Source organism: Furipterus horrens, unplaced genomic scaffold (genome assembly GCF_987537825.1).
Source record: "Furipterus horrens unplaced genomic scaffold, mFurHor1.1.pri manual_scaffold_9, whole genome shotgun sequence".
Lineage (NCBI taxonomy): Eukaryota > Metazoa > Chordata > Mammalia > Chiroptera > Furipteridae > Furipterus > Furipterus horrens.
In genome coordinates this window covers 91,366,882-91,392,218 of record NW_028327179.1, presented here as the reverse complement: position 1 = coordinate 91,392,218, position 25,337 = coordinate 91,366,882, and the positions used below count along the sequence as shown (strand labels likewise).

General features: G+C 39.5%; 1 protein-coding gene across 2 annotated transcripts in view; it reads left to right on the top strand.

Moving 5' to 3' along the window:
• The window catches only part of MTPN (myotrophin), a 50,182-nt gene extending 30,946 nt beyond the window's left edge, over nt 1-19,236 (top strand). Inside the window, exons 3-4 of one of the 2 annotated variants that reach the window (XM_090287556.1) lie at nt 886-969; nt 16,058-19,236. In XM_090287556.1, coding sequence (XP_090143682.1) covers nt 886-969; nt 16,058-16,144 — 171 coding nt within the window. In that variant the 3' untranslated portion in view covers nt 16,145-19,236. Of the gene's footprint in view, nt 1-885; nt 970-2,047; nt 2,614-16,057 lie in introns of those variants that run through there. The other variant, XM_090287557.1, reaches the window with a different exon arrangement.
• Nucleotides 19,237-25,337: the final 6,101 nt, after the last annotated feature.

Here is a 25,337-nt window from a genome sequence, read left to right as displayed (position 1 = left end):
AAATAACCATGACAGCAAGTGAGATGAATTTGTCACATTTCAGGGAACACTGTCACCTGGCCCAGCTGTGGCAGTCTTTTACCTTTTTTAAATTTTTTTAAAGATTTTATTTATTTTTAGAGAGATGGGGAGGGAGGGAGAAAGAGATGGAGACAAACATCAATCTGTGGTTGCCCCTCATGCGCCCCCCAGCCAGGAATGTGGCCCGCAACCTAGGCATGTACCCTGACTGGGAATAGAACTGGCAACCTTTTGGTTCATAGGCTGGCACTCAATCCACTGAGCCACACCAGCCAGGGCAATCTTTACCTTTTCATTGGCTATGTTCTTTCCTTCCAGGACCTCATTGGCATCTCTATACTAGTGGGGAGTAGAGGCTCAGTGAGAATGAGTAACTAGTCACACAGTAAGTGACAGAGCCAAGATTTGAACTAGGGTAAAAGCCCTACTCCCTCTACTTCACACTGACTCCCAAGGAGAAACTTTGTGGGCTTCGGCATCTAGAGGGCACCTCTCCAAAGAATAGAACCTTGTAGCTGTGAAGTGATTTTGTATAGAAAGGCAAATAGGTAAACATTGACTTTAAAATATTCACAAGTGGTTCTAACCAGTGTGGCTCAAGGGGATGAGTGTCATCCCACAAACTGAAAGGTTGCTCGTTCAATTCCCAGTCAGGGCACATGCCTGGGTTGTGGGCCAGTTGGAGGTGTACAAGAGGTAACCACACAATGGTTCTCTCACACACTGATGTTTTTCTCTCCCCTTTCCCCTCTCTCTAAACATAAAGTAGAATAGAAAAGTTTAAAATATTCACATATTCCCCAATTAGATCGAGAAAGCAGAAATGAAAAATGAATAAGGTGGTTTACCTTTATTATTTCACAGGCTCCAGATAAACACCATATTACCCCTCTTCTGTCTGCTGTCTATGAAGGTCACATTTCTTGCGTGAAATTGCTTCTGTCGAAGGTGAGATCAATCTCTTAATTTTTACTGCTTTTTCATTACTGTGTGACTGTTTCAGTTAAGTGTTTCAGCTCAGTATTTGGTTAATTTAAATTTTGTTTGGCCTCAGGCACAGAAAACTGGTAGTATTCAAAACTGAGGTCTAGAACATTGTAACTCAAAATAGCTGGTCCACAAACTATTTGTTACTAGTCCATGATGGGTAGGAAACTTGGGTTAGAATATAAAACAACACAGTCTCCTTCATCAAGAATACTTTGCTGTGAATGGCCCTGGCTAGGTACTTCAGTTGCTTACTGTTGTTCCAATAGGCCAAGGTTGCGGGTTTGACCCCAGTCAGGGCACGTACAAGGATCAACCAATGAATACATAAATACAGTAGTCCCTCTCTATATCGCGGTTCACTTATCGTAGCCTCACTGTATCGCGGGACTTTTTAAAATATTATATTTAATTATTTATCGCGGATTTTTCGCTATATTGTGAGATTTTGCAGTACTGTATACATATGTTATTAAGGTTATATATAGGTTTAAGAGTGTAGAATATGTTTAAGAACATAAGTAGTGTTTATAAAAGTGTGGGAAAGGTTAATAAGGGAGTGGGAAAGGTTAATAAGAGACTGGAAACAGTTTATAAGTGTGTGGGAAGGGTTTATAAAGCCTTAAAATATATATAAATACTAAAATAAATGTAAGGTTCCTACTTAGCGGATTTTCACCTATCGCGGGGCATCTAGTACATAATACTTGCGATAAGTAAGGGAATACTGTAAGTGGAACAACAAATTGATGTTTCTCTCTCTATAATCAATCAATAAAAACAAATTTTAAAGGAATAGTTTGCTGCAAAGAAAAAGTGAGCTGAGGTAAGCATTGTACTTAATGCTATAGAAGAGGTGGTGGATGAGTAACGTGTTCACAGACCACACTTTGGGGAACTGTGGTTGGAAATTGTAAACTTCTTTTTCTGTAGCACATACTGAGTAAGGTATTAGAGGCAGTATGCTTTAAGGAAAGGCTCTCCAAGTCACCTGGTTTCTTCATGTTACTGAGATCATGGTAAATATGGTGTTTTCCAGGGTTTTGTCTTTGCTGTTATAAGCTGAGACGGAGTTCAAAATTCATCCTCAGAAATTAACGCACCATTTGCGGCCATTCTAGCCGTACTCAACAGGACCTGCAAATGCTGGGAGACAGGAAATTGGGAAACAAGAAATCTTCATAGAATAAGGCGCTAGTATTAATCCCAAGCTTATTTCATGCCCATACTCGGGGAAGTGTTAATTATAACGTTCATTTGGTATGTTAAAATAAAGCCCTGCTAAAAGAAGCAAGAAAGAGAAATTAAATGAGTAAATGCAAGTAAAGCATTTTGCATTGTGCCTGGTACGTAAGTGCTTAATAAATAGCTTTATTATAACAAGTCTGAAGAGGATTTTATGCTTCATAGAGTCAGCTTCAGTAAAATTGAGAAAATTGGGAAAGAAGGTAGCATATGTCTTGAGAACTTTTTAAAGATACTATTCTGAAAGCAGTTACTTTGGGTCCTCTAAAACTCCGTGTTAAACACAATTGCTGGATGTGTTAAATGTGCCATTTTGTGAGTTTTGGGGGGATTTTGGTATATAGCAACAGTAATTCTTAGGTACTACACAGCATACTAAATTCTCCAAAAGATAAAATTAAAAATATTTTTGCCACTGTAGTAGATTCAGAATCTGTGGTAGTGTATGCTCACAAAGATTTCCAGTTACTCTCTGTTCCTCCCCCACACTCATGAAAAGTAGTTTGTAAACTACTACCTAATTTCATCCCTGGGGGGATTATTTCTGTTTACTATATTTGCTTACTGTAGGCTACAGGCTACAAATACTGATTTTCAGTTCATGAAGGATTTGTATAACTCCCATGTTTTATTAGTTTGAACTATTTATATTGCAAATAACTAAACCCAGCTCAGATAGACTTAAAGAGATCTTGCTGACACACGTAACTCTACAGGTGAGGCACAGCCTGACCCTGGGCTTACGTCACCCCACCAGGGTCTGATTTCTTTTTGCCCGTCATCTCTCTTCCTCTGGTGTGGACTCTTAATTCCCCTGGCCGCAGCCTATCTGCTGCGTGTACAGTAAAAGAAACAGTTAACAAATAGTGTATTGTATATTTGAAAGTTGCTTATTAGAGGGAAAATCTTAAAAGTTCCCTTCACACTCACAGAAAAAAATTTGTAAGGATGAGAGGTGATAGAGGTTAACTAACTATGGTGATCATTTCACAATATGTACAAATATCAAATCATTGTGGTGTGTACCTTAAGCTAATACTGTGTTACCTGTTATCTCAATGAAAAACAAATTCATAAGTCAGAATAAAAACAAGAAATGATTCCTTCTCCCTGCCCACCCCCCCTTTCATGACCTTTTCTACCCACCAAAGGTGTTCTCTCTGAAAATAAAAACCTTCATGGGATCCGTTTTTAGCTTAGGTCCGTCCTTAGGCTCATGTCTGTCATTCACTAAATGAGGTGCCCCTAAGCGGGCTCTTTTTAGCCATATCTCAAACTGTGGGTCCCAACTGTGTTTCTTTCCGATATACCTCTCCTTCCTGTGGGACAAACAAAATGGGACATAATGATTCTTATGCTAGAAAGGACCCCGAACTGTTCATTGTTCTCTAGCCCTTATTCCTATAATATGTTCCAGGTCACTGAGTGGGTTCCTTTGTTATAGACTTCTGGCTTGATTTGCATATACATTAGGCCCTAATGTGTTACTGGTTGTAAGTTGTCTGGCTTTTAACTAGCTTATTTTTTCTTTTACTTGTGCCTGTAATGTTTTTTCACTTGTGTTTGAGCCTTGAATTTTGTACCTAAGTTAAGTGACATTCAGAGATGGCTCTATTAATGCTAGATCAATTGTAACCATGTCGAGGGAGCTGTTATTTATTCTAAATGAAAGATTTTTTTTTTAACCTTTATCAAAGCAGCCTAGTAAAATTTAGTTCTGCTTTTTCAAAATTACTTTCATTTTATTATTGCATAAGCCTCTTTAATGGATACCCTAACATTGGCCGATCTTTTTATTTTTTAATTGATTGCGCTCTTCTAAAAATCCATCGTTGCTAAAATGAGACTATTCCAGTGCATGTTTTTTTACATTACAATCAATGTCAGTATTATGAAATCTGGTTTGTTCTGGTTTTTATCAAAAGTGGAATCCTTAAGGATTGTTATAAATTCATTTTAAAAGTATTTCATTTAAGAAGTTTACCAGATTCATTGACATTCTTAGTATATTATCCATCTGGTATGTTTTATTAACACAGGAAAAAAAGCCAAAACAATAAACAGAAATTCAAGAAGTCAGTATGATCACAACTAATAGGGGGGAAAATATCACAAAAACCAGAAGAAGATTGCTAGAATATTTGAAATTAAAATATGTAATACTTACTGGGTAACTATTTTTTAAATTTAATGCAGTGGAACATGAAACTTACGGCACAAGTATGAATTTAAAACACTTAGTTTATTCTTTTGCTATATGGATAGTTAAGAATTAACATCTATGGAAAATCTAATATGTATTAAGCACTTTGTATATATAATCTTTAATTCCTGTCAACACAAAACACAGATATATTTATCTATAATTTATGGATAAGGACACCATTTTTCTCAAGGAGGTTAGTAACAATCAGAATGTAATAGAATCAAGATTATGACTCAAAAGCCAATGTTTTTTCTACTACTTAAGATGGCCTTTCAGAGTTGCTGTTAGGGACAGTTATGAGAAATTGAAAATGTGTGTCTATTTCTGTATGTAGAAGCTATTTGGGCTGATTTTTAATTGATGAGCTAGTACTGTAGAGAACAACACATGTGGGACTTTCACTTCAAGACTGAGGTCTGAGCACATGTCAAAATACCCCCCTGGTCCCCCCAACACAGAAAAGATGTGTTTTTGTTTTTTTTGTTTTTAAAGAAATGAATGAATCAGTATTTGGTTTGGACCATAAGAAGGGACTCATTAGACAAGAAATTATAATGAGTCTTTGAGACCCAGAAAGCAGGCAGGATAGGGTTGAAGAGCATTCATTCCCTAACATGAGCAAGAGAGTATTTGTTGCAAAAGGTTGGGGCTGATCCAAGGCTGCTGCCAGCCCAGTGCCCTGCGCAGCGAAGTGAAGAGCGGGATGTGTTTCACGAAGAAACAAGCCCAAAGGGAAAGGCTGAGATGCAGGAAGGATTGTGAGCAAGAAGTTAGTATGTGAATAAATCTAAACAAATATTAAAATTCAAAATACTAAAGCTTTTTTTACTAAGTTAAAACTGCAGAGTTGTTAAATAATAACGTATAAAATAGAAGCAGGACAATCAGCTCCAGTACTCCCACCAAATCCAGAGTACATGAAAACATTAGTAAACTAGAGAAAAGAGAAAGGGAAGAGGCGACAGATGAACCCAGGCCTAAGAAGCACCCTGGGAAATGCAGCAGTAGCAGAGGCGGAAGAAGGCCAGGTGAGACCGGTCTTTTCCTGTGCCATACTATCAAAGAATTTATCTCCTTAGGAAGTGTACTGTGACCTTAAAACAAAAAAAAATATGTAACCACTGATTATTGGGCAACACTAATCTTATTGACTCAGCTGTCTCGGACCGCTCAGGGTTTACTGCTCCTGGTTTGGGGATAGATGAGTGCGGTCAGAACAAAGGTTACTCAATGCCTTCCTTTTATAACAAGTCAGAATGTTTAATGTCTGATGTACAATTGCCGTAGAGTAAAAAAAGTATTAAAAATTCGTCTTAAGAAAATGTAGAAAACCGCCCTATCAGATAGCATTCATGTTTTGTTCAGTATATTACCTGTGCTATATTTTTTAAAAAGTCAAGCAGCCATTTAATGATAAAACACCTGAAGCCAAGCTGTATTGACTCCGTCTTTCCCTTGGACCCTTCAGCTGCGAAGAGAGGGGGGGTCTGCTGCATGGGCAACAGCAGACCCTCCATATCACCCTGCCCAGGCTCTGTAGCTTCAGCTTCACTGGAGAGGACACTCCAGCGTTATCGCAAGATGTCGATTCAACATGGGAGGAGACAGATACCGTGTCACTCCCAAGTCGGACTGCACAGCCATTCTCGGCGGTGCAGATAGACTCTTAAGAAGCTACACCATCGTCTCTCAAGACGGACGGCTGCCGCCGCCGCCGCCGACCCCTCTCAAATACCAGCACTATCAAATCCTCAGAAGCCTCTGGTACACATTTTGCTGTTGGGATTCAGAATCAAATACGATACTGTTCCAATAAAAATGGCAGAGTAGGTAAACACTGTGCTCACCTCCTCCCGTGATCACATCAAAATTACTATTAAATTACAGAACAACCATCACTGAGAACCACCTGAAGACTAGCTGAACAGAAGTCCTATAGTTACGAATATAAAGAAGCAGCCATGTCCAAACTGGTAGGAGGGATGGAGACAGAACAGGCAGGTCCTACACCCTGGTTGTGGGAATTAAGAACTAGGAGGCTATCTGGGCTGCAGAGGTCCCCTTTGAGGTCCAGGAATCCCAGCCCCACTCCAGGCTTCCTAGCCTGGGGCTCCAGAGCCAGGAAGACAAGCCCCATGACATCTGGGTGTGAAAACCAGCAGGGAGTGCAGATCAGAATGAGACCGAGGTCTGCTGGAGTCCCAGGTGCTTGTTGTCCCTCTTGAGGGGCCCATGCACACACGCATGGGCTTGGTGGCTCACAGACTTACCCTCAGCTTGCAGAGGATAGCAGTTTGAAAAGCACCAGAGACGTATGAGATAAACTGAATTGACTATTTTCGGGGTGAGGGCTAGAGGAGCAGGGCATCTCTCCAGGGATGGAATTGAAGGCAGGTGCCAAATCTGAGCTCTCCATTAACCTAGCTAACACCATTCCCTCTGCCCTGGTGATTCCCTGAAACCTTGCCCCCAAGCCACTTCTGGTGGCTTTTGCACACGACAGCCTACCTTGGCTCATACTGTGGACTTTCCTAAAATCTCTCCAAGGTCTATAACCCCAAGCAAGAAGCAGCTGTCATCGGCATGTCCTGTACTGCTTGTAAAGCAGCCCCAGGTCTAGCACAAGCAGCAGCTGGTCTCACCTTGCACTGTCATTCCCATCAGGTATCCCCAAGCCAACACTGATGGTGGCTAGCCTCAGCTCACATCTTGGTACCCACCAAAGGGTCCCAAGCCTGGCACTAGAGGCAGCCAGCCTCGGTACACAGCATAGTGTCTCCTAAGGGTTTGGAGAAACCCAGCGCAAGCAGCAGCCAATTGCAGATCACTTTGTAGTTCCCACCGGGTGGCCCTAAGCTGGGCACAAACAGCAGCTGGTCTTGGCCTGCACCAGAGCCCTTCCTAAGAGGCTCCAGAAAGAACACCTGCAATGGCTGGCTTCATACCACACCGCCCAAATACCTCCACATCAACACATATGAAGGGCCAGTTTGGCCGGCACCAGACCCCTAGTGAACAGACTTTTCTGTTCCACAGGCTCAGTCCCCAAACAATGGCTTGTCTGCTGTAGTTAGGGCCAGTCCTCACAGCCCGTCAGCCTGAGAGTCAGTCCCACCCACTGATAGGCCAACAGCAGTCAAGGCGCAAGTACAACAGGAGGGCACACACAACTCCAGAAGAGATGACCTAGAGCACCCGCCTCAGGTGAACAGGGAAACTACCAAGGGCCTCATCGGATACCTGCTACATAAAGCCACTCTGCCTTGATGGATGAAAATGCAGGTCTACCTAATGCATAGAAAAAACACAGGGAGTCAGGCAAAATGAGGAGACAAAGAAACATGTCGCGAAGTACAGAACAAAACTTCAAAAAAGAACAAAATTAAGACAAGCAATCTACCAGATACAGAGTTACTAATATTGACTGTAAGGATGCTCAGGGAACTTAGGGGAAGAGTACTGAAGTAGTGAGAACTTCAACAAGAGATAAACACCATAAAAATTAGAAACGAAGAATACAATAACTGAAACGAAGAATATATTAGAGGGAATCAGCAGCAGATTAGGTGAAGCAGAGGATTCAAGCAATGATCTGGAATACAAGGTAGCAGAAAATACCAAATTGGAATGGGGGGGATTGTGGTTTAAAATAAGGATAGTTTAAGGGACCTCTGGGGCAACATTAAGCATTCCAACATCTGCATCATAGTGGTACAGGAAGGAGAAGAAAGAGAGCACGGGATTGAAAACCCGTTTAAAGAGATAATGACTGAAAAATTCCCTAACCTGGGGAAGGAAATAGACATACAAGTCCAGAAAGTGCAGAGAATTCCAAACAAGAGGAACACAAAGAGGCCCACAATATGCATTATAATTAAAATGCCAAAGATTAAATACGAAGAGAATCTAAAACGTAGCCAAAGTAAAGCATTCCCTTATATACAACGGAGCTCCCATAAGACTGTCAGCTGATTTCTCAACAGACACTTTTTAGGCCAGAAGAGATTGGCATGAGATATTCAAAGTAATGAAAAGCAAAGACCTCCAACCAGGATTACCCAGGATGCGATCATTTAGAATCAACAGAGAGTTAAAGAGTTTCCCAGACAAGAAAAAGCTAAGGAAATTAATCACCACTAAACTAGTATTACAAGAAGTGTTAAAGGGACTTATTTAAATAGAAAAGATAAAAATATGAATAAGAAAATATAAGAAAGAAATTCTCACTGACAAAGGCAAATTCTTAGTAAAAAGCAATGAATCAAGCAACTGTAAAGGTAAAATGTCAAAAGGCAAAAGTGGGAAAATCATGTTATTACAACTAAATTAAGGGATATACACAAACACAAAAGAAGTTAAAAAATGACAAAAATAAATATAGTGGAGGTAAGTATAAATGGAGATTTTGGGATGTGTTTGAACTTGTGACCAGCAAGTTAAAAATAGAATTCTATAAATATAGTTTGACAAATATGAAGCACATGATAACCACCAACCAAAAAACCTGTAAGAGTTTTACAGGAAATAGAGAAAGGAATCCAAACACAACACTGGAAAGTCATTAACGTAAAAGAAAATAGGAACAGAGAACTACAAAAACAAACAGAAAACAATTACATGGGAATAAACTAGATAGTTACCAATAATTATTTTTAATGGAAATAAACTAAATCTTTCATCAAAAGACATAGGGGGCCAGTGTGGCTCAGTTTGTTGGAGTGTCGGCCCATAAGCCGGAAGGCTGCAGGTTCAATTCCCGGTCAGGGCACGTTTGTGAGGCAGCTACTCGATGTTTCTGTCACATCAGATGGATGTGTTTCTTTCTTTCTCTCTTTACCCCTCTCTCCTTTCTTCCCTGCCTTCGTCTCTCTGAAATCAATGCATATATCCTCAGGTAAGGATTTTTCAAGAGACATGATGGCTGACTGGATTATAAAGAAAAACTTACCTGAGCTGCCTAATCAAGTCCCACTTCAGAAAGAAAGACACAGACTGAAAGTAAAGGGATGGAAAAGGATATTTCATGCAAATGGAAATGAAAAAATAGCTGGGGTCGCAATATATATGTTTCAGACAAAGTAAACTCTAAAACAAGGGCTGTAACAGGATAAAGACATTTCATAATGATAAAGGGATCGATTGCACAAGAGGACCAACTCTCATAAACATTGCACATCCAAAGTAGGAGCACCTAAATATATAAAGCAAATATTGAAACAGGAGAAATTTATGTATTGCAGTAATAGTAGGAGATTTTAATACCCCATTGACATCAGTGGATAATCATCCAGACAGAAGATCAACAAGGAGATGGCGGCCTTAATGACACTTCACATCAAAGCAGCTTAATTGATACTTTTAGGACATTTCACCCAAAAGCCTCAGAATATACATTCTTTTCAAGTGCACATGGAACATTTTCCAGGATAGATCACATGTTAGACCACAAAATACATCTCAATTTAAGATTAGAATCATACCAAGCATCTTCTTCAATCACAATATGAAACTACAAATCAATTACAAGAAGAAAACTGAAAAACACACAATGATGTGAAGGCCAAATGCCATGCTACTAAACAATGAATGGGTTAACAGTAAGCTAGTAAGCTCAAGAAAGAAAAGACAGCTTGAAAAAAATGAAAATGAAAATACAATGACCCCAAACCTGTGGGGCACAGTGAAGTTCTAAGAGGGAAATTTAGCTGTATAGGCCTACCTCAGGAAACAACAGCAATTTCAAATAGGCCATTTAACCTGACACCTAACGGAACTAGAATACAGAAGAACAAGCAATACTCAAAGTGAGTAGAAGAAAGGAAATAATAAAGATCAGAACAGAAATAAACAAAATAGGCTAAAAAAAATAATCAGTGAAACTAAGAGCAGGTTCTTTGAAAATATAAACAAAATTGATAAACTTTTTAGCCAGACTCTTCAAAAAAAGAGCCCAAATAAATGAGAAGTGAAAGAGAAGTCACAACTGACACCGTAATATACAAAGGAGTATAAGGAAATATTACAAACCATTATATGCCTACAAATTAGACAACCTGAAAGAAATTGATAAATTACTGGAAACATACTACCTTCCAGGGCCAAACCAGGAAGAAAGAGACATTCTGAACAGACCAATAACTGCTAATGAAATTGACTTAAGTTATCAAAAAAACTCTCAATAAACAAAAGCACTGGATCAGATGGCCTCACAGGCGACTTTTGCCAAACATTCAAAGAAGAATTAACACATATCCTTCTCAAACTTTCAAAAAGTTGAAAAGAGGAGACTCCCAAACTTATGTTATGAGGCACACCTTATCCTCGTACCCAAACCAAAGATATTACCAAAAAAAAAAAAAAAAAAAAAAATTATAGGCCAATATCCCTAATGAACATAGATGCGTAAATCCTCAACAAAATATTAGCATACTGAATTCAGCAGTACTTCAAAAAAGATTTTACACCATGGTCAAGTGGGATTTATTCCCAGACTGCAAGGTTGGTTCAGTATCCACAAAAACTATTAACATGATTTACCACATAAACGAAATAAAGGATGAAAAGCATATGATCATAACAGTAGATGCAAAGAAAGCATTTGACAACATCCAGCATCTATTTATGATAAAAAAAATGTCAGCAGAGTGGAAATGGAACATATCTCAACATAATGAAGGCCATATATGATAAACCCGACAGCTAACATGTCAATGGTGAAAAGCTAAAGCATTTTCCTTAAGATCAGGAACAAGACAAGGATGTCCATTTTCACCACTTCCATTCAACTTGGCATTGGAAGTTCTAGCCACAGTAAACAGACAAGAAAAAGAAAAGGTATCCAAATTGGAAAGGAAGAAATAAAACTGTCATTGTTTGCAGAATGATACTGTATAGAGAGAACCCTAAAGAAGCCACCAAAAAAAGAAAAACAATTTAGAATAAGTAAGTGAATTCGGTAAAGTAGCAGAACACAAAATAAATATTCAGAAATTGGTTGTCTTTTTATACACCAATAACAGACCATCAGAAAAAGAAACTAAGCCCTGACCGATGTGGCTCAGTTGTTGGGTGTCGTCCTGCACAGCAAAGTGTCACTGGTTTGATACTCGGTCAGGGCACATACCTGGGTTGCGGGCTTAGTCCCTAGTCGGGGCACATACAAGAGGCAACCAATTGATGTTTCTCTTTCTCTCCCATTTACAATTGCACCAAAAAATAAAATACCTAGGAATAAATTTTACCAAGGAGGTAAAAGACCTGTACTTGGAAAACTGTAAGACATTGAAGAAAGAAATTGAAGGGGATACAAATAAATGGAAGCATGTACCATGCTCACAAATAGGAATATTTAACATTGTCCATACTACCAAAGCCATATACAGATTTAGTGCATTCCCCATCAAAATACCAATGACATTTTTCAAATAACAAAAACAAAAAATTCTAAAATGTATATGGAACCACAAAAGACCTCACATAGCCAAAGCAAACCTGAGAAAGAACAGAATTGGAGGTATCACACTACCTGATAGCAAGATACAGTAACTCAAACAGCATAGTACTGGCATAAACACAGACACATAATTAATGGAATAGAATGGACAGGCCAGAAATAAACCCATGCCTTTATGGTCAGTTGACCTATGACAAAGGAGGCTAGGATATAGAATGGAGTAAAGACAGTCTCTTCAATAAATGGTGCTAGGAAAAATGGACAGACAGGTACAGAAATATGAAACTGGTTGGGTTTTCAAGAAGTATTCACGTAAAGAAGAACAAGGACCTATAACCCAGATTACTCTATCCAGCAAAGCTAGCATTTAGAATGGAAGGGTAGATCAAGTGCTTCCCAGACAAGGTAAAGCTGAAGGATTTCATCATCACCAAGCCATTATTACATGAAATGTTAAAGGGACTTATTTTTTAAAAAAACTCAAAACCATGAACATTAAAAAGGCAACAAATTCACCACTATCAACAACTGAGTCTAAAAAAACAAACAACCAGAGCAGGAGCAGAATTATAGGTATGGGGATCATTTGGAGGGTTATCAGCTGGGAGGGGGGAGGGGGAGAAAAGGGGAAGTGGTCTGGAGACTGAGAAGCATAACTGGTAGGTACAAAATAGACAAGGGGTGTTAAGAATAGTATAGGAAATGGAGAAGCCAAAGAATTTATGTGCACCTCCCATGGACATGAACTAAGGAGGGGAATTACTGGAGGGAAGGTGGGTACTGGGCAGAGAGGGGCAAAGGGGGGGGGGATTTGGACAACTCTTAATAGCATAATCGATAAAATATATTTTAAAAACAAATATAAGGAACCAGATATCAACTTAATTTCTTTTTCTAGGAAATATGCAGGTGTGTGTAAAATTTTCCCCTCCTCACACAAGTGAAATCATACCACACACACTGCTCTGTAACATCTTTTTCTGTTCTGTCTTGGAGATCTTCTCTCATCAGCTCATGTAGCTCCTGCCTCGTTCTTTTTCATTAGCTGTCATTTTACAGTTGTGAGATACTTAACCAGATTTCTGTTGTTTAACCAGACCCCTATGACATGTTGACTGTTCCAGTCTTTTTAAAAAATTCAAACAGTATGGCATTTAATAACCGCGCGCGCGTGTGTGTGTATGTGTACACACACATATATACGAGTACAATAGAATATTAATTGGCCATAAAAAAAAAAAAATGAAATCTTGCCATTTGCCTCAACATGGCTGGACCTAGAGGGTATTAGTCTAAGTGAAATAAGTCAGAGAAATATACTACGTGATTTCACTTATATGGGGAATCTTAAAAAATATTCAAACAAAGCAGAAACAAGCTCATAGACACAGAGAACAAATTGATGGTTACTGGAGGGCGGTGGGGAGGGGGTTAAAAAGGGGGAAGGGATTAAGAAGCACAAGATGCCAGTTATAAAATACAATCATGAGATTATAAAGTACTGCCTAGGAAAATACAGTAACATTGTAACAACTATGTATGGTGTCAGATGGGTACTACACTGAGTGGGGTCATCAATATGTAAGTTAATAAATGTCTAATCACTATGATATACATCTGAAACTAACATAATATTGTGTGTTGACTGTAGTTGAAAATAAAAAAGAACTGTTATTATAAAACAGAATTGGGCTATTTAAAGTAATAGGTAGATGAAGGGACGGACATTATTCTCAAAGCTTTTCCTCCCCAGAAATGACAAACAGCCTAGCTATCTACTTGGACCACTTAACTTAGCCATAGCAATCTTTTCTTCATCCAGTCTCTTCAATAAATGCTGTTGGAAAAACTGGTCAGTCACATGCAAAAGAATGAAACTGGACCACTAGCGTCTACCATACACAAAATGAACTCACAATGTATGGAAGTCTTGAACCTAAAAACTGAAACCATGAAAGTCCTGGAGGAATACACATAGGCTGTAAGCTTCTAGACGTCAGTCAGCAGCTGTGGGAATAACCACTAGAACGAATGACAATTTATTAAAGTGGTTTCCTCAAGGAAGGGAGGAGACCAGGTATATTTAAGTTCTCCAATAACTGCCTCAAGTACCAAAAAAAGCATTTCCTTCTAACATTCTTACCCACATTGACAAAGATAGTTCATCTTCTTTAGAAGAACTGGTTTGACTTTGCTAAAATTATTTCTAAGTATTTTATTCTTTTTGATGCTATTACAAATGGAATTCTTGCCTAAGTTTCATTTTTGAAATTTGTATGTTAAATCTTTTATCATTATGAAATGTTTCTCTTTGTAGTAATATTTCTTTGTCCTAAAGTTTTTTGGTTTTTGTTTGTATTTTGTCTTATAGTCACACTAGTTCTTTTATGATTATTCATTTATTTTTAAAATACATATAATACATATTTAGAAAAGAGTAGAAACACTAAAGTGTTAAGTTGTATCTGACTTATTAAATCATGAGTTTTATGTTTTCCTGTGTATTCTGAGTTCTCTGATTTTTTATTATAATCAGAAAAAATGATTTGTATAAATTTTTACAGTATTTTATAAGCTAGATTTTGGGGGTTGCAGATAGCAAAAATTGGCTCTAACAAGTAGAAAGAATTTTAAAGATAGTGGACCAGTCATAGAACAGAAAAGCTGGAGGATCAGGCCCAGAAGAGGCCAGAGGTATGGCAGCTGTAGCCCTCTAGAGAGATGAAACTTCTCAGCTGTCTCTTCTGTTTGATGCCATAGAAATAAATGAGTTCCAACTTCTTGTTCTCTCTTTGATCTCTCCAATCAATATTCAGAATCCAGAAGCCAGCGTCCTGTGTCAGTCAAATTAGTCTTGGCAACGAAAGTACATAGCACCTTGAGTTATATAGTCCCAGGACTCCACACAATGGGAACAAGTGATTACCCAAAATGAAATGAGAATGCAGTTATCAAAAGAAGGGAAATGAACTCTGGAAGCTAAAGAAGCAGCAGCTGTTCATTAAAATATTTAAGTTTGTGTTAATGCAGAGTTATCACTTACAATGCTAGTCATAAAACCTATCAAAATGAGTAATTTGTGGCAAGGCACAGGCATGCTCAGGAATGGCGCGGAACGCCACAGGGTTAGAGCACAGAAAGATGAGTGGACTAGAGCTGGTCTCCGAGTGCCGAGCGGCGCCAGCCCTGTGGGCCTTCGGAACAAACAGTGAGACTGGGCGAGGGGACGAGGGGAGGACGCTGGGGGCCGGGGCCGAGTCCTGGTTGGGCTGGAGCTAGCAGAGAGCCCTCAGCCGGTGGGGTGCTGCTGTTCCTGGGAGTTCAGGGAGCTCATTCACCTGCCACGCGCCAGGCACTTTTCTAGGCGCTGGGGACACGGTGGTGAGTGATACGGACAAGATTCCTACTTCCGTGAACCTTTTATTCTAGTAAAGGAAGGCAGATTAAAACAGGAGAGGTACAGAAAGGTCTGTGCTCATATTCTGAAACCTGAAACACCAAGGAAAGTGCTCCAGAACGTCGCTCTCCAGGTGAGGCGTCAGGAGCGGGCTGGAGGGATTTCCCGGAGTGCGGACGGGACGCTTTCCCAGCCCACACCCCAGCCGCTTCCTGCTAAGTTCGTATGAGGGGAACGATCAGTATTACGTGTGTTCTTTAGGGATTGGTCTAACGTAAGTTTTGTAAGCTCCGGATTTTAGAAATAATATGTTTAACACCTAGGCACTCTCCAAAAAGTGTTGCAAGGAGAAAAAAGATAATTATATCACCATAAACTTTCTTCTTTAGCAAAAGGGATTTCCCCTATTTTATATTACACTTAGGGATATTCATTTTTAAAGCTTAGTTAATTGGGTAAATATAGGCTAGTATAAATAAAAGCCAGTTATGGCCGATGTTATTGGCAAGTTGTCTGTGTAGTTTAAAATTTCTGGTACCTGAAAAATCATCTGACACTTTTATAACTTAATCCATAACCTTGCCAAGTGTTTATAGAGTTTTTTCTCCAGTAGAATGAACTCTTTTAAGTAAAAGAGTTTTTAATTCTAGGTGTAAACACTAGCATATGCTGTGTAATCTTGTCTTTTGTTTCTCTCTCTCTGTCATGTGCTCATTTAATGACAAAGGCTTTTTCCGCTCTTTTCCAGGGTGCTGATAAGACTGTGAAAGGTCCAGATGGACTAACTGCCTTTGAAGCCACTGACAACCAGGCAATCAAAGCTCTGCTTCAGTGATGGGCAGATGGGCTGACAGCTCTGAAGAATGACTCTCCTGTGGCCTCACACTGCTGCCTGTCTGTCTGTCACTCTATCTGCCAGCTTCTTCAGCTAAATACTTTAAGAAGGGTGAGGGGGGAGAGAAATTCATAACAAATCAGACTACCAGGAAAACCAATGTTTCGGAATAGAGGAAAAAATCACGATCAGACTTTTACTAGGACTCTGATCAAGTCATCCTCTCTTCCATTTCCAAAAAAGTACCCAGCTTATACCCAAGGGAGAGCAAAAACAAAATAATGCTGTAACATTTGACCTTCTCAGCCCCCTAGTTAATTTATTAATTAGATTGTGTCGAGGGTCTGATTATACAAAGGCCAACTATACATACTTGGTAGCCCTAACTGCGAGCGGTAGGGGCTGCTATGATGTAAACCTAGGGTGCTGAGATAAGCAATTAGCTCTAGCCTTCTGCCTTAAGGTGCACTCTTTGGGGACTCTCCTGGGGTAGTTAAGAGCGCTGCCTGTGGTTGGTGACCAAATCTTCCCTCGGTGACTTTTCGCTTCACTGAAAGCTCAGTTCAGGTCAGGAGGGGCACACTCTTAAATTACTAGATGACTGAACTTTGGATTTCCTCTCCCCTTTCACATGGATTTCATGTATCTTTAGGTAAAACTGACTAGTTTTATTTATAAAATCTTAAATTTTGGAAGTCTATAGGAGAAACCATTCCAGTATGCCTATTTTTTTTCTCCTCTAGATTCACACATTTATATAACATTGAAACACGTTTAAACTCCTGCTGGTCGTAAAAGGGTATGTAAAAGTAGAATCATAGCCATACGCCTGTTAGTATCACACAAAGAGAGAACGGTTGTCGGAGTACCTGTGGGTGTCCTTCATTTGCTGTTGGAGTGTATTGGCCTCAGTTATGTGTGCAGAACAGGGACACTGCTGATGCCTCCCAGACCACCTTGGGTGCTGATTACTCCCTGCACCAATGTTAGCACGGGATCACATTGACTATTTGGACACAGTCAACCCCATCTCTTCAAAAACATGCTTGTACCCAGATTTCCCCAAGTTGTTGATAAACTTCTGCTGAACATATGCTGACCCACTTACATAGTATATTTTTGTTTCTTTTCTAAATCATGCATTGCATAAAGTGTCACACCTTCACAGTGTATTCTGTGTCCTTAAATACATGTCCTAAAATGGTTCTTACGACCTGCAGAAAATAGACACATTTTCAAATGTTTATTTCATGAGCAGTATGACTAATTAAAACATATACTTAAATTTTGCTGTTTTGCATTTAAAATACTAAGATTCCTTTGACTGCCACTCATACAAGCTTACTAAAAATGTTAGGATTTTTCCTTAGCTACATCATGCAATAATTGAATGTACCTCAAATTTTTAAAAAGAGGGGAGAGGGGGTTAGGGACTTGTATTCAAATTGTGGATAATAAAGAATTATGAATGATTTTTTTTAAGGGATTGTAGCATTCAACAGCAGAGTTAAACTATCAAGAACAGTCAGCCTGGTTAATAAGAAACCTTATTGATCAGTTGCTGGTTGGTGTGTGTGTGTGTGTGTGTGTTTCCCCATGACCCCTTTTTTATCCTGTGGCTTTTTTCACTTAAAACTAGCCTAACCCTGTAATTTTTCTGCATCCAAGAAAACAATCACAAAATGGTGGCTTAAATACTTCGATACGTTTGGCTAATCCTGCTGCCTTAATGCAGCCTATCAGAGTCCGATTCAAAGTCAGTAATCAGTACATGATTGCATCACTGAGCTGAAACCTGGAGTCCGCACTTAAGACGGTGGGCGCTCTGTCAGTCTTTCATTGTCAGTGTAGTGACAAGGTGTTCTGATACCTTTGTTCTCACCTCTCGGCACAGTGTGATCTAAAAGGCTTGGATTCGGCCCTCTACACAGTTTTTACCTTTACATCCCAAGTGTTTTGTGTAGTTTGCAGTTGCGGAGAGGGCACTGACCTGTCCTTCCTAAACCTGGTCTGCTTTCCACAGTCGCCTGGTACAGAAGCCCCGTGACCATTTGTACAGTTGACCCTGATGTTCTTGTGATGCAGTGGAGGCTGCTTCACCTTCTTTCTCGGCCCCTTTGTAAACCCCATAATTATGAAGAGGTTGCTTGAGGAAATAACATAAAGACATAGAATAGACTGGCCAAGATGGTTTACAATTTCTTTTTTTTAAGCTAGGTTATTTATAATGTATTTCTGAACCACTTGGCAGAGAAATTCACAACACTTCATGTTCATACTTTGAGTACAGGAAGTTAAAACCATGTCTGCTCTTTGGTACTACATGCATTAGTGAAAGAGTTAAGTTTTTTTCTCCACCATAGTAATACCAGCTCAGCAGAAAGCCTTGCATGTTCTCTAGTTTCGTATCAAGTCAGTCATTTCGTGTGCACTGTAGCAACTTAAACAAGGTGTATGAGAACACCTGAGTGTTTACTATCAGTGTACTAACAGACGCCCCCTTGCAGCTTCAGACCGGCACCTAGAGGCCCACAGTGGAAGTCCAGCACCCAAGGGCGCCCGAGGAGGCCTTCCACGCATAACTCGCCTTCCACACCCAGCGGGTGGGAAAGAGCGGGGGTGGGGCGGTGTGTGGGAGCTGCAAGTAGCCCCTTTATTCATGGATTTCTTTCTCCCAAATAGTGCAGTTCAAATCTGTATGTACATATCTGATTTTATTTTTCTTAAAAGTTCAACTGAGCTGCTGTTTTCTTCCATGCGGTATCGTAACTCGACTGTGTACAGAAGCTGGTGAGAGTGCCCTCCTCCTACGTAAGCAACTGCAGTGTTTTGCATGCAAAATTTAAAAAATTTCAATGGTCCTGGTTCTATTTTGTAAATGGAGAAACAATCATATCTTTCTAAGCAGTAACAGAGGAAGACTAGTGCTTTGTGCATTTTGATATATTTGAGTTCATTTTTTCCACAATGTAATACTTTTGACACAATTGGGTTTCTCATATTACTCTAGTTCATGTACATCAGAATGCTAAATAATACTGTGTTTAAGTTTTGTGTTGCAAGAACAAATGGAATAAACTTGAATTGTGCTACCGGTGACGTGCCAGCAGCATTTTTCTCCCTCGGTCACTGTCGCCATCCTTTTCCAGCCTTCTCACAAGTGGACCAGTACTTTGATAGACCCAAACTTTTAATTAAACTAAATTTCCTCCCAGAATCCCACTTCTAGAAAAAAATAAGTTCAAAGAAAAATAAGACAAAAGGACAACGTAACTGAAATAAACTATCCTGCTCATTGGGAAGTTTTGCTTTTGTGTCAGTTTCCTGGTACAAATTGTTTTGCCATAAACAGTGGGTCACATTACAAGGGACAGGGCAACCAGCAATGGCACATCTTGGAACATGAGGATCTAAGCAGGTGCTAAAGTTGGTCCTTCCATGTGCTCATTTAAGTTGCTGCCTGGTCCTTGGCGGGTCGCCATTTTTTTCCAAACTCACTTGACCAAGAGCACTTGTTTAGGGTGTACTCTTCAGTATAAATGTTCGGATTTAACATTAAATCACTTGAACCTTAAAACTGAACAAGATTATATGTAAAATTTGTGATTCTACTGTAATTTTGTCAGCACCCCAAGACTATTGTGTAGTTTAGTTTTGAAATGGTCCTTTAATGATGGGAAAAAATATGTACAGATGCTAAAATAACAGCAGAAGCCCCTGCAGAGCTTTCATGTATAAATGTGGGTACTGTGGCCGTAGGTGGGAGTGTCCATAGAAAAGTTTATAAGCATTGAAGTTCTCATTTTAAGAATTAAGGTCTATAAAAGTCTGGTTAAAATGTTTTAAAGGAGAGACAAGGGCCCTCTTGTATAATAATTGAAGAGCAGACCAGTGTCGCTGATGGAGGGCACACAACTATAGGAAAGAAAGCTGAGGGTGAGTTACTATGAAATTCTTTTGTGATTAGAGAGCAGCCAGCTCTCACAAGATGTAACACGCAGCACGGTGTATCAGGCTGTTAGGAGACATTTTTTCTTTCCTCTTTCTGCAAGACCAGTGATGCTTAAAAGGTGGTTCCTGGACTAGTAACCGCGCCATATCCTGAGAACTTGATAGAAATGCCCAGCCTGGACCTCCCAAATCAAACTGGGGCTGGGTCCAGCAATTCCCGTGCAACAAGCCCTCCAGGTGATTCTGATCTACACCCAAGTTTGAGGACCAGTGTAGAGACCATAAAGGGAGAAAGAAACACTGGTCCAAAAGCCTGAAAATATGATCATCAAGGCTGGCTTCCTAGAGAGTAGGCAGAAGCCTTTAATACGGGAGTCATAGCAAAACTGGCCAAGGCCTGGACCTCTGGATACAGTGCAAGAAAGTCTTAAGGTGATCTTCAAAGGTATGTTCAGGGCAAAAGAAGTCAGGGTAAGACTTCTTTTGGGGCCACAACAGTGGCTCCAAAGAGGGAAACATCAAGGAATTTGGGGAGCAGCATTGTGCTTGCCACATTACAGGTCACTGTGGGATTGCTGCCGTCACTTAACTACGTCCCTGCTGGCTTCTGCCTGCTGGTCCTGCAGCCGGAGAGAAGCTGTCTGTGAGGCCAGTGACTTCTTTCTCAACCCCGCCGCCCTGTGCTGGTATCAGCGCTGTGACTAGGGACTCTCCGCTGCCAACTAACTATTCTGTTTCAGGTCAGCTGTCCCAGATGCCAGCCAGATCATCACACATCAGCGTTAGGATATTTTTTTCCCCAAGGCTTTTACTCCATTGAAATATAATTACTGATTGAAAAAACTTAGCAGCTTTGATAGCACCTGACACATGGTAGACATTCACTGTATTTGTTCTGAACTACTGATGTCAAGCCATTCTACCGTCAAATGTGAAATAAGCTTTGTTTCCGTGAATCCTGACTAAAGGATGACCACGGGGCCTAAGTGTCATTGTACCCAAATGCTGGCCAACTAGCCTCAGAGGCACTTACTGGTATTGCCAACTGAAATCAATGAAGTATAAGACAAATACCACCAAGTCAATGATTCATTGAGAAAATGGGGACCTGGCATCAAATGCAGGTGGTGGAGCCATTGTAGCAGCATATCCTGAAACCCAGCTGTAAATAGAGGAGCAAAGCAGAGGAGTGTCTGGCCACCCTAGCAACTCCGAGGCATTGTGCAGCTGCAGCAGCAGAGAGTCTCATTTACACGGTCTGGATAGAAGGACGGCTCACATGCCAGGCAACACTCGTAGCCACAGAATCTCATTGCACAAAGGAAAACCATGCATAGACGATTCCCCAGCCATGGGGTGCCAGTGTCGAGGATACTACTAGGTAACTAGAGTCATTTTTAAAGCCACCTTTTTCTAAGGGTTTACTAATGAGTCTGGATATGTATTATATATCTGTATGTCCCTTCCTGACTTCTAATAATGTCCCATATGTTCTATACATCCCCTGTGAGAACCCACCAAGCCTGGCTCCTTTGCCACTGCTTGTGATTTGCTAGTCAGATTTCAGTAGTCTTGAAAGTACTCTGGTCTAAGCTGTCATTTTACAACTAATTTTTTTAATTTAACACGGCTGAGAACGGTTTTACCTTATTCAATTTCCACAGTAGTGAGATGTTAGCGAGGTTAAGTATCTTGCTCACAGCCAGTAAATAGCACGTGAACAGTGTCTCCTAGAGCCCATGCGCCCCCAAATTAAGTCAAAATAAAAGCTGCTCACCCAGATATTCAAAAACAATGCTCAGACCTGCTCCCTTACAGGATGCTGCTTCGATCTATGGGAAGTCTCTGTGACACGGTGCTTTTTTTTCTTTCTTTTTAAACAGTTGATCTCCAGAATTTATGAACTAAAACATTGTACACCTGAACCAACACCTCCCGACTTCTGTCTCCCCCAGCCCTTGGCGGTTGCCATTCTACTCTGCTTCTATGAGTTTGACTACAGTAGCGCCCCCTTATCCATGGCAGATATGTTCCAAGTCTGCCAGTGGATGCCTGAAACCATGTGTAGTACTAACCCCTGTAGAGTCTATACATTTTTCCTATACATACCTACCTCTGATTAATTTATAAATTATAGCAACTAATAAAATAGAACAATTATGACAATATGCTGTAATAAAGATTATGTGAATGGCTTTGGGGCTAGTAAGTAAAAGGAAAATGAGTGGCACAGAAGCACTGTGATACCGTGACAGTTGATTTGATAACTGGATTACTAAGTGACTAATGGCAGGGAGCATGTGCGGGGGGGTGGGGGTGGGGACAGGGGGTTGGGGGACAGATGATTCATATCCCAGAGCGGGAGAGCAGGAGATCTCATCATGCTACTCAGAATGGCACGCAATTTAAAACTTATGAATTGTTTATTTCTGGAATTTTTCATTTTAATATTTTTGGACCACAGTTGATTGCACGTAACTGAAACCTCAGAAAGCAAAACCACGGGTAAGTGGGGAGACCAGTGTAATTTAGATGTCACATACAAGTGAGATCATGCATAATTTGTTGGGTCTGCTTTGTGTCATGTAGCATAATACCCTCAAGGTCCATCCATCTATGTTGTCGTAAATATCAGGATTTCCTTCTTTAGTAAGGCTAGATAATGTTACATAGTATGTATACACGGTGGGGCAAAAGTAGGTCTACAGTTCTATGAAAAATAAAATTACTACTAATAATACAAGAATAAACTCTTTTGCATACTCACAACTGTCAATCTACTTATGCCCCACCCTGCAACCACATTTCCTTTACCTATGTGTGCATTGATGAACATTTAAGTTGTTTCCATGTCTTGGCTATTGTGAATACTACAATAAACATGAGAATGTAGATCAGACCTCTTTGAGGTTTAAAATTCAATTACTTTGGATATAAACCCAGAAATGGAATTGTTGGAATGCTATATAGAGAAAACCCTAAAGAATTCACACACCAAAAAAAAAAACTATTAAAACTAATAAATGAATTCAGTAAAGAAATAGGATACAAATTATTCACAAATAGGTTGCATTTTTATAGCCCAATAACAAACTATTAAAAAGAGAAATTAAGAAAATAATCCCATTTGCAACTGCATCAAAAAATAAATAAAATACCAAGAAATAAATTTAACAAAGGGGACAAAAGACCTGTACTTGAAAAACTATAAAACACTGAAGAAAGAAATTGAAAAAGATGCAGATAAACGAAAGCATGTACCATACTCATGGGTAGAAAGAATTAACATCATTAAAATGTCTATACTACCCAAAGCAATCTACAGATTCAACACAATACCTATCAAAATACCAATGGTGTTTTCCACGGAACTAGAACAAATAATCCTAAAATTTATATGGAACCACAGAAGACCCCAGATAGGAAGAGTAATCTTGAAAAGGAAGAATAAAATTGGAGGCATCACTCCACCTGATAACAAAACAATCTACAAGGCTATAGTGAACAAAACAGTATGGTACGAGCATAAAAACTGACACACAGATCTATGGAACGAAATAGAGAAAGCTGGCAAAACCCACACCTTTTGTGGTCAGTTAATCTACAACAAAGGGAACAACATACAATGGGGTAAAGACTGTCTATTCAATAAACAGTGTTAGGAAAACTGAACAGACACACGCAAAAGAATGAAACTGGGTCATTTTCTTACACCAATAGAATAAGAATAAACTCAAATAGATTATAGATTTACATTTAAGACTCAAAACCATAAAACTCCTGAAAGAAAACATAGGCAGAAAACTCTTTGACATCTCTTTTAGTAATTTTTTTTGGCTACGTCTTCTTGGGCAAGGGAAACAAAAGAAAAAATAAATAAATGAGACTATATCAAACTGAAAAGTTTTGCATAATGAAGGAAACCATTAAAAAAAAGACGGTGTACTGAATAGGAGAAATTCACTAATGATACATCTGGTAAGGGGTTAATATCCAAAATATATAAGAAATCCGTACAACTTAACACCAAAACAAACAATTCAATTAAAAAATGGGCAGAGGACCTGAGTAGATATTTCTCAAAAGAGGGAGGACACACAGATGACCAGTAGTAATATGAAAAGATGCTCAACATCACCAATCATTAAGAAAATGCAAATTAAAACCACAATGAGATATCACCTCACACCTGTCAGAATGGCTACCATCACTAAATCAACAAAATAGCATTGGTGAGAATGTGAAGAAAAGTGAACCCTCGTGCACTGTTGGTGGAAATTTAAATTGTAATCTGGTGCGGCCACTGTAGAAAACAGTATGAAGGTTCTTCAAAAAGTTAAAAAGAGAACTACCATATGACTCAGCAATTCCATTTCTGGGTATTTATCCAATAGAGATCCAGAAGACATACGCACCCTTCTGTTCAATGCAGCATACAGTAGCTGAGGTATGAAAGCAACTTACGTGTCCATCAACAGACATATGGGTAAAGAAGATGTGGCACAGTATTATATAATGAAATATTACATATATTGTATATATACAATATTATAATGGAATATTATTCGGCCATAAAAAGGAATGAAATCTTACCATTTGCAGCAACATGGATAGACTTAGTGAAATAAGTCAGAGAAAGACAAATTCCATGTGACTTCACTTACATGTGGAATGTAAAACTAACAAAACAGATACAGAGAACAAATCAGTGGTTGCCAGATGGATGGGGGAGCTGGGCACTGGGTGAAAACAGGGAAGGAATTAAGACGTACAAACCGCCAGTTATAAAAACAGCTATGGGGAAGGAATATAGTCAATAATATCATGTATGGTGCCAGTGGGTGTTAGGTTTAATGGCGTGATCACTTTGTAAGTTATATAAATGTCTAATTAATATGTTGTACACCTGAAAATAATATAACATTGTCTGTCAGCCGTAATTGAAAAATAAAATTTATTTAAAAAAGAAATGGGATTGCTGAATCAAGTGTTAACTCTATTTTTAATATTTGGAGGAATCTCTTTACAAGGTGGGGGCAGAAGTAGGTTTACAGTTATGAGTACACAAATCAGTTTATTCTTGTATTATTCTTAGTTATTGTATTATTTTCCATACAAACAGCTATAAAATTACTTTGGCGCCACCTGGCACTGTTTTCCATAGTGGCTGCACCAATTAGACTCCCCACCAACAGAGTGCAAGGGCGCCCCTTTCTCCACACATCCTTGCCAACACTTGTCC